Source organism: Cyclopterus lumpus, chromosome 19 (genome assembly GCF_009769545.1).
Source record: "Cyclopterus lumpus isolate fCycLum1 chromosome 19, fCycLum1.pri, whole genome shotgun sequence".
In the NCBI taxonomy this organism is placed as follows: Eukaryota; Metazoa; Chordata; class Actinopteri; order Perciformes; family Cyclopteridae; genus Cyclopterus; species Cyclopterus lumpus.
This window is the reverse complement of record NC_046984.1, coordinates 8,433,241-8,442,976: the sequence shown is the minus strand read 5'-3', so window position 1 is coordinate 8,442,976 and position 9,736 is coordinate 8,433,241. Positions and strand designations below refer to the sequence as shown.

Here is a 9,736-nt window from a genome sequence, read left to right as displayed (position 1 = left end):
ATATTCACAGGATGTCCTTTGCAAGCAAACAAACACACAGATGTGCCAGAACAGGAAATAGTTTGAAAAGGATATCCTTACAAAAAAAATGGCATTCCATTCTACAGTCCATCAATATTGTATTCGGTTCATACATGATACACAATATGTCCAACAATACAGTGTTGAAATGTTTGTGTGTGCATGATTTATTTATTTGTAGAAAAACATTCACAAACATGTGCAAAGACGCGTCTCCTTTTCCGCTGGTGGAGACTGTGTGTTCCAGGATATGAAAATATCCAGAACATCACTTCCATCGACCTCAAACCTCCTGGTTCTTTGAGGACAAGATGGAGGTAAGGCGAGGACCGACCCACACCGGAGACACGTTCAGTATTTCATCGTTCATTGTTGATGCTTGGATCATGACTCCATGCTCAGTGCTTGTTGACCTTGTAGCTGTTTCTTGAGGCTCTTATCCAGCAGTACCAAACTCTGTATAGCCAGATTTCGGCAATCTGCATCAGGGTCTTCTTCAGCCACATCTGTGGACATTAACAACACAAACAATGACTATAAGCAGCTTTAGCAGTGGTGACACGAACGTCTCCATCTCTCAGTAGAATTACAAAAGCAAAAGCAATCCAATGCACATAATTCTGGCCTTTTCCTTTTCTTTGCACCTTTTCTTTGAAAAGGTGTCCTCTGTCATTCCACTCACTGCAATGTGAAACTACTTTGATCCTCAGAGGGACAAAGAAACATCCATCTGTTGCTGAGCCCGTCACGTCATGCCCATAGTACAGGACATCCTTGTTACTCATCTACTTCCCATAAATGCTCAGTCCAGCTGTGCATGTGTGTGTGGACTGTGTGTGTTTGTGTGTCACTAACGGGACATCCCTGACAGAATTACATTATGCAGGTGCAGCCTCGGACCTTACTGCATTTACGAGAATCGTGTGTTTTTCGGGTTAATCTATTATTAGTAACACATAAACAATTTATTGCTTAAATAATGTGTACGTTCTAAATAAAATATATTCTGTATGTGTGAAAAGGTGACCCGGTAATAATAGAACTGGAACAAATGCTTTGCCTGACTTTGACCTCTTGAGGATAGATTGGAAGAAGAAGAGGAACCTTTATTTTCATCGGCAACATTTTTTCTTTTACCTGCTAGCCAAGTTCTGGTCTCAAACAGCTGATCACTGAGGTCCACCAGCAGGTTTTCACTGGGCATGCTCAGAAACACAGAGCAAACCGCGAAGAGGACGCCTCGTCTCACCATCCTTTCACAGACAGAATTTATGTTACAGCTCGGACAGAAATAAGATCACAAATTATTCTGTTTGCCCCGACCTTCCAGTCTCGAGTTATTTTTGTCTGACTGTTTTAATTCTCCAATATCCATAGAAAAAATTACATGTTGCTCAGATAAGGCTACAGCTATGCAGTTACCTGATTAATGTTGAGCCTGGTTAGTGTTTCATCAATTAACTGTATAAAAAACAGATACGCAACATACTTACTGGTCAACATGATAGCGCACCGCCCACACAAAGTCCAGTAAAGCACAACCCATCTGTGCAGCTATCTACAACAAAAAGAGTCATAGGAATCTCATCTTGTGTTCCAATATAAATTTGCTTAATGTGACATTGTGATGATTTGTCCCACAGCATCCAACTATTCTACCCGCCATGAGTCCCATCATTGATTTTGTCTTTTATAATACAAGATATGTATTGAATGACCGCATCAAGGTGACACAGTGACAATTTTAGTAAAATTATATTAATAAAAAAACTCTACATTGTGATCATGGACAGATGGAGAAGATTACCGGTGCATTGACTGCTAGATGCATGAAGAGGCCCAAGGTGTGGATCAACCTGCCCAGTACGAGATGGTCACCACCCAACAGGTCAAAAGTCACTTGAGGCCTAGCAGAAAGGTATCACATTCCAGTTTGAAAATGTTCAATTGTACACAAAAAACTAGGAATGTTGAGCTCTGAAAGCTGTAAAGAGGAGCATTACTTACTTGTCATAATTGCTGAGCAGAGGAAAAAAGAAGTGTCCAGCAACAGGGGCGTAACGGTTCGGGGTGGCCTGAGCTGGAGGTTGTGTGGCACCCTATGCACAAAAGAAATGTTGGTAGAGATAAGAAGAAGACCTTCACTCAAATATTAAGAGAGGAAGAAGAAGAAAATCGTGGGTAACCACCTTCCTGAGGCGTTTTGTCTTGCTTTGAATCCGCTTCTCTACGACTTCTCGCCACTCAACGGGGTTGTCACCAGGATACGGAGTCAAATCAGTGCCGGCAGCAATACCCACAGATGGGTTTCTCTTTCCAATGATCGGCTTATAGAGCTCCTGCGCTGCTAGAGTAAGGACCTAAAAAAGCAAAACAAGAGCAGCCTCATGATTACACTAAAAGAGTTAAAATCCATCACTGAGTATATTTAGTGAAGCCGCTATGAAAAGTGGAGAAGCTGTTGTCTTCACCTCCAAGATATCGAGTCGCTGGCGAAGACTGTAGTTCAAGGAGTAAAACTCTGTGGTCAAAAACTGAGTCACCTATCATGGAAAGAAAGAGAGACAATTTACTGAGATACCAAATGCTTAAAAATGTCAATAAAGCGGTATGGTTATGAAGATACATTTTGATTTGAAAAGGTAAACCATGTAGAAACTAAGGGGATGATCATACAGAGATACAGTCTGTGACAATGAGCGCCACCATGGTCGCCTGTCTGAGACTCGGGAAGCCCTTTATGCTGTATTTATCCTCCATGTGAAGTATCACTTTGGTCAGCTGGACACTGACCTGAACAAACAAACAAACAAACAAACAAACAAACATGAACTGTAGTGTGAAAAGTGATCTGTAAGTAAAAAATATAAAAATTACACCCTCTGTCACTGAATTGGTTTTATGATAAATGGACCAGAACATTTTGTAATTAGAAGTGTAATTTTAGAAATAAATAAATCTGAAGCACTGGACATTTCATACCTCTCGGGTTGCAAAGACGTTCTTCCTCACCAAACCCTCAGCGACTCTCAAACTGAGCTCCACACGCAGCGGGTCCTCAGAGGAAATTAAGGCTGGTCGGGTCATTAGATAAAAAATATTAGAGCTGGAGATTGCGGCACAGAATTTAAATAGAAAGTGATCGGTAACCGGGTAGCCATACTTTCCAAGCAGTCTCGTAGGTAGCGGGGTGGGGATGCTTTACTTATTTCCTGATCGCCAGACATATCATACGGAGTGAGCTCATCGTCGCTGCACAAGTGAAAGACTTGGAGTTAACAAAACACTTTGCACAAATAGAGAAGAGCTAATAATACGTACCTGTCCAGGTCAGAGTCTGGAGCAGTTCTTGACTTATTTTGAGATGATGCATTCTGAATGGATGGAGTTGTTTCACTGGTCTCTTGAGGAGAGTCGACTCTGTAGACAACAGACCTTATCTTTAATACAAATATATATTGTGATTAAGTTTTATGGAACTCGGCCGACTGTTCAAACATAGTCGCTAAGTCATTTGAATATTGGCTGCCAAGATCATATACAGTGTGTCCTTGGGTTCGTTTTCTCCATTGCTCTGTTAAAACGCTATAAAACAAGCAGCTCATAGTTCCTATTATTCTTTTAATTTACCATAAAATATAAGTTACAAAAATCAAGCCAAAAATATATTTTTAGCTGTGCATATTGCCCACAAACTATGGAAATAGGGATAATAATGCTCTGTACGTCATAACAGTTCATGACTGTTCCTTAGAATTCAAAGATACTATCAGTTTAAAAAAAATATTAAAACAATACTTTTTGAATATTAAAACAATACTTCTAGAATCCTAAACGTAAGCACGTAAGTGTAACAAACAATGGGGAGCATGAATGAGAGTGGACTTTTTGTTTTCATCCGCTCATAGATATGTCAAACAGGCCAACCTCACAAATCTTGACATAAGCGTTAGCGAGATGTAGAGAACTCACCCGTTCACGTCCTCAGCCTCGGGTTCATCGCCAGTCATGGGAGTCATCAGAGAAAGCAGCTCCTGAGTTTCCTCGTCCTGATCGTACTACGACACAACACAATACAAACTCAGACACAGGCCAATGAGGCTCACTAGCGTTGCATCTTGCGATCAGCACACGGACTGTACCTCAAACTTGAGCTTGGTTTTATTGAGATCCATACGAGAGCTCAAGCACTCTCCCACCACCATGCCCATCCGCCTGATGCGCACCACACTGCTGTCTAGATGGCTCTGCATGCCGCCCAGCATACACTGAAGTAACTCTGAGAGCGGAGGCACAACAGAGAGAGGAGCGCGACAAGCTACTGTATTATCCCTGAATATGAGCATATGATATATAGAGTGTGTGATACAAAGGATGTGGTCACTTCTATTTGGGCTGTTGGCTTCCCAGAGTGAATTGAGGCGTCAAACACTGTTATTTGTACCTGAGCGTAGCTCCTGCAGCTCGGAGTCTTTCAGCAGACTAACACTCAGCAGTAAGGCCTTGCTGACATACAGCTGCTGCTCGAGAGGTGTGTGCTTCACTGCACTGGGGTTAGCCCAGGTCTGGGACACAGACTGTAACACCTGACAAAACACACACACACACGTCAAAATCAAAATCATCTATATATATATATAATGTGATATCATGTAGCTGCTGAACATCCAAATGCACTCACCTGGATGAGCAGTGGCCTTCGCTCCGTGTCTGCTGCAAGGTAACCCAGGACAATTCTCAAGACTTGAGTCTGGGGAAAAAAGAACACATGCTTCATACATTTAGCAGATTATATGATTTACTGTCAGGCTGCAAGGTATTTTCTTACCTCATACTTGTACTGCAGTAACAGCAGCTTATGAGTGATGACAAACTGGGCCTTTTTATTTGTCAACACTAAATTCCCAATGATCCTGCCCAAGGCATCGGATCTGGAAAAGAGGCGAGACGCTGGTGTCATGAAAGGCAGATAGAAAACCGATGGCTAGAGGCCATATGAACAGCGAGCAGTTTAAATAGTTGTTTCCGTCTCCGCCTTACCCGCTGACGGCCTGCACCAGCCCAGTGAGCACACTCTCCATCCATCGCTGTGGAACGTTCTGCAGCAGCTTCCAGCAAACTCTCTGCCACACCATGTCTGAGAGCGTGCACACAGACAGCCGCGGAGCCATCACTGCCAGCACCAAACCTGTAGATAGAAAATAAAAATGTTAGAGGAGGATCAACGTTATTGTGCCACTCAGGGTCCATTCATGTTCTATGGAGATGAAAGTGAAAGGTGAATTAAACTTAATGGATGACAGTTGTGTCTATCACACCTAGTCAAGATTGTTGAGAGCAATTCAAAGCTTCTCATTTCTTTAACTTTATTTGATATTTGACTATACCTGCTGTGAGTAATGATCGCAATGCTTATTTATCCCATTAACCAATTCAAGTAAAACCATAAAGCTCAAGGTGACATCTACTACAAACCAAAGATATTAAATATAATAATACAATAATAATATAAAACAAGACAAAAGCAAAAACATTTGAGAATCATTAACCTGTAACTGTTTAAAACGTTTGCTCGATAAATAACTCAAACAGTTAAGTTATCAAAATGGTTGGCAATTAATTTCTAATCAATGAATTGTATAAGAAAAGGTATGCTTTAATAATTGGACTTGTTGGTAAAATGTTTTCTAGAGTTAGAAAACTAAGAGTTCGATAACTGTTTGGTAAGTTTCCACTAGACTCACCACTATGGCCCTGGATACAGACTTTTCCAAGTGTCTGAGCCACAAAGGTCAAAGAGCAGTCTGTACCATCTGTTAAATATACAAATCAGACAAATAGACGGGATGAGAAATTATCTTTTTGATATCACAACAGTAAATATTTCACAATAATTTGACATTATTAAAAGATGTTTCCTCGCCTTTGAGTGCTTGACAGGTCCGCTCCAGGGCAGTGAGCATCTCTGTGGCCAGTCGTGGGTAGTACTGCTGAGGAAGAAAAAGAGGCTTGTTTTTCAGATGTAACCTGTTGGCGGTGACGTCCGGCAGCGCCACAATACGTCCTAGCAGTGTCTCTCGGAGCTGGGGGGAATCAGAGGGACCCGTCTCCAGACAGTAGGACCACAGCAGGTCAGCGAGTCGACCACTTAGAAGGAACTTCTCAGTGATGCTGACAAAGTGGTCCAGATGTGTGCTGGCTCTGCGATAGGAAGATAATAACAGAGTAATTATAGAATAGACGACGATGAACTCGCCCCACATCCTCTATCCAACACCACCCACCTTAGCTCTCCTATTCCTTCCATCAGCACCAGCAGCGCCTGCTCTGGAGGGCCTTTGAGGAACAAGCCATCCCATAACTCTGTTTGCTGGGCGATTGTGAGGCCGGCCAGCCAGTCAGCCTGGATGTTGCTCACAAGAAACTGAAGGGTACGGGTGAAGTGAGCTCGCCTGAACTCTGCCCGCTGAACTGAGGTGGTTCTACTCTCTGGTCCTTCATCCAAGTAGAAGTGAAGTGTCTGAAGGGCAGCGACAATGTCTTTGGTGTCTGTGGATGTAGCGAGGGTCCGGAAACACTGGCCCACTGCCAGGCGAACCTCAGTATTTGGGGCGAGGGACTCCATCTTGGAAATGGTAACTTTCTTGCTTTACTTTCTAAACAAAGACATTAAAAGGACATCTCACACCGAGACAACAGAAACGTTCATAAAAAAAAGTCTGTAGATAAATATAGAGTGCTTTTCACAATTTTGAGTTATAATGAAGGATGAAGCTACAGGATGCATCAGAATATCACACCACGACCTTTTGAATGTAAAGACTTTATTTACTCATAACAGAATAAACCTCGTTCATTGTCTTTAGGTGACCCCCCCCCCCCTTTAATGTTACCTCAATAGCTTTTTGAGCGTTAGGTAGATAATTGTCTTCAACCAAGTACCGTTAAGGCTTCAAAGTACAGCAGCTGCCATGAAGATGGAAACACACACATATCTAATGTTAACTACCTTTACTATGACTAATGACATGTAATGTAATGTACTAGAGTGCAATAAGTGAACCTCAAGGAGTTAAGGTTAGCTAACTTACAACTCTTAGCCGGTCAAAACTGATACGCATCTGGACAAGCAAAAAAAATCATATGTCTGACATGACTTATAGTCACTGTTGTATATAATTTTTTTTTCGAGGTGGGATTTTCAGTTCCTACTGTCAGTTAACGTTTTAACGTGAACATCCCGCCGCGGCGCTTCGCTTGGCTCTCTGTGTGCTCCGTCAAAATACGTTCGTGTTGAGCAAGAAGGCGAGCGACGGTTCCGGGGACCGACTGGTGAGGCATTCAAGAAGCCAATGGTTTTTGTAACAATTCTGGATGCTCGTTATGTCCTAATCATTTATCACGTTATACAACAATTAACTAATGAACTAATCGGTCGACTACTCAATTAATACATGTCAATGTCTTATTATATACCGATTACTGGGGGGGGGGGGGGGGGGGGGGGGACTAAATACTAATAATTAAGCTTTTCATGAGTCGAGTAAGACAAAACATCATAACTATATAAATCTGAGTTATTGCACACACTATATTCACTGGCACAGCAGCAGCTAGCATGGTTACTATGAGGGGAGTCTTTCGACCTGTATTCTGACAGTTGAAGGAGTTAATAGTGGTGATAACTGGTGTTGGTATTGACAAGATTGTGTTCATTCCGTTAACAAAAAGTGCAAAGTGTGGTTGCAGTACATAGCCACAATCTGCAGGTGGGGCTGGTAGATTGGATGCAGAGAGACCAATATCAGGTACCTGGTGACATTTTTATGGAGCTTACACATTAATGGGTATTTAGAGAGTGAAATTAATTAAACTTTGTCAAATAATAATGTTTGGAATACATACACACCTGTGGCTTGATCTAATACTTATTAGAATCACCTTTGATGACTTACCATCTGAGCTGAAAACATGTGATGACATTTGTTAACATATTCCGTCAAATTACAATATGTATGGTAAAATCAAACCTATATTGTGCTGCCAGAATCTATACAGTAAATGCAAACACATAGTACAATGTAAAAAACAAGAAACAAATGAAGCAACCAAACACCGGATCGTTTTATACCATTTATTTTTCTAATCTTACTTTCACTGCCTTACCTTTAAATTGTTCTCTTTTTACAATGACTGAAATTATATTTCCCTAATAACAGGATTAGATCATTTCGGGATATTCAAAAAATAATATACAGCTGTAACCAATACTGTTATAATGTATACATGTATCTTTGAAAATAGGAATAAATTTAACTTTTACAATTTCTCTTTTTTCAACAATATTCTCTTTTTATCTTCCCATGTCAACATAATGAATGGCGATGCATGCACTACTCCAGTAGTGATGTGTGTGCCTTGAGCAAACCTTCTTTGGACACTGGAAGTGAGCATGAGAGACGGAGAAAAGGTTCACAAAAATGACAATTCATATTTACAGTTTAGGTTTTTTTATAATTATAATTTAATAAACTGACAGTCACGTGGTGAGTGCTTTCCCCAGGGCTCATTGTCAGGTTAGTTTCGAGGCAAAGTTTGAGACACAGAGGCACAGTGTTTGACTAGCAGAAGGGTTTTTGTTTCCTTTCAAGGCAAGCTCAGAGTCTGTGGATTCATAAGAACAGGAGGAAGTTATCAAGAGATCACGAACCCTGATAGCTAAAATGATCAGTTAAAGTTGGAGCCTCTGTCTTTGGTCATTTTGAAAGCAGGAGTTAAAATGGATAAATTTGGTGGTTAAAGTGCAGTCACCTTCAGCTCTGCAAAAAGGTCACATTTGCTCAGCTCTGTGGTCTCAATGTGTAGTTATTCTGTTCCGCCAAACTATCTGCCGAATGCACAAAAATATGAAGTCGGGAGCGAATCAAGAGAAGTAAAGCCTGCTGTGTTCAAGTGTCACCCCATTTCCTGTTTGTAATGCCAAAAGGATTCATTACTATAAAGACTGAAGAATGAAATCTGTTGGGCAAAACCTTCGGTCACACTAAAAGACCGGAAGCTGAACTCAGCAAAGTGTTGGTGTGAGGTCTAAGGTGTCGCGTGTTGACATTGTGAGGCCTCACAACTTCACTAACATAAACTATGCATATGATATGTCAGTCAAAACATAGGTCAAACGACTGAATCAGAGCTAAATAATAAAAATATGTGTTTTCATGCAGGACCTGACTCCAGCTGGGAAGACAACAGGAGAAACTGCAGACTCGGCCATCCGTCTAAAATCACAACCCTGAGGAGGTCACAGCAACGCCAGCGTTATGGAAGAGTGCCACGATCTCAACAAACGACCACTCTGAGCAGGTCACATTCAAGCTGTTCAAAACAATGGCGAGTCACCAAAGACTTTGAACATTTCTTTGAATTCAATAAACCATCCCCAAAAATGAATTTGCCGTGAATTAAAATCTCCCCTCGTGAAATTCAAAAGATGTACAAAGATATATTCAGCGGAACGGATCGCACCGAGTGCGCGTCGTCGTTTGTGGCGAATGATGAATAAATATCTGTATGTGATTTCAAAACATGAGGAAAAAAAAGAAAAACAACAGATACTGTACACGCTACATGCTAGAGAAGAATACAGGCAGCTGTCTCTCAGCATAAGACAAGTAGAAGAAATGTTATTTTCTTCCGACTATAAAAATACCTAGAATCT

At 41.2% G+C, this 9,736-nt stretch overlaps 1 protein-coding gene across 3 annotated transcripts; it reads right to left on the bottom strand.

The window, feature by feature from the left end:
• Nucleotides 1-164: 164 nt before the first annotated feature.
• telo2 (TEL2, telomere maintenance 2, homolog (S. cerevisiae)) lies at nucleotides 165-7,298 on the bottom strand. Of its 3 annotated transcripts, none has more exons than XM_034558475.1 (22): nucleotides 7,113-7,298; nucleotides 6,915-6,987; nucleotides 6,306-6,677; nucleotides 5,945-6,222; nucleotides 5,766-5,834; nucleotides 5,062-5,209; nucleotides 4,850-4,952; nucleotides 4,703-4,771; nucleotides 4,466-4,607; nucleotides 4,164-4,300; nucleotides 3,994-4,079; nucleotides 3,343-3,441; nucleotides 3,185-3,273; nucleotides 3,004-3,095; nucleotides 2,698-2,814; nucleotides 2,493-2,564; nucleotides 2,211-2,381; nucleotides 2,029-2,120; nucleotides 1,829-1,928; nucleotides 1,515-1,579; nucleotides 1,159-1,274; nucleotides 165-527 (listed from the first exon to the last, which is right to left on the bottom strand). In XM_034558475.1, exons 3-22 carry the CDS (start codon nucleotides 6,644-6,646, stop codon nucleotides 406-408), a joined length of 2,508 nt encoding a protein of 835 aa, XP_034414366.1. In that variant the 5' UTR covers nucleotides 6,647-6,677; nucleotides 6,915-6,987; nucleotides 7,113-7,298; the 3' UTR covers nucleotides 165-405. The 3 variants fall into 3 exon arrangements, with proteins under 3 accessions (XP_034414366.1, XP_034414367.1, XP_034414365.1); XM_034558476.1 differs by having other exon boundaries at nucleotides 6,964-6,987; XM_034558474.1 differs by lacking the exon at nucleotides 6,915-6,987.
• Between the last annotated feature and the right edge of the window lie 2,438 nt (nucleotides 7,299-9,736).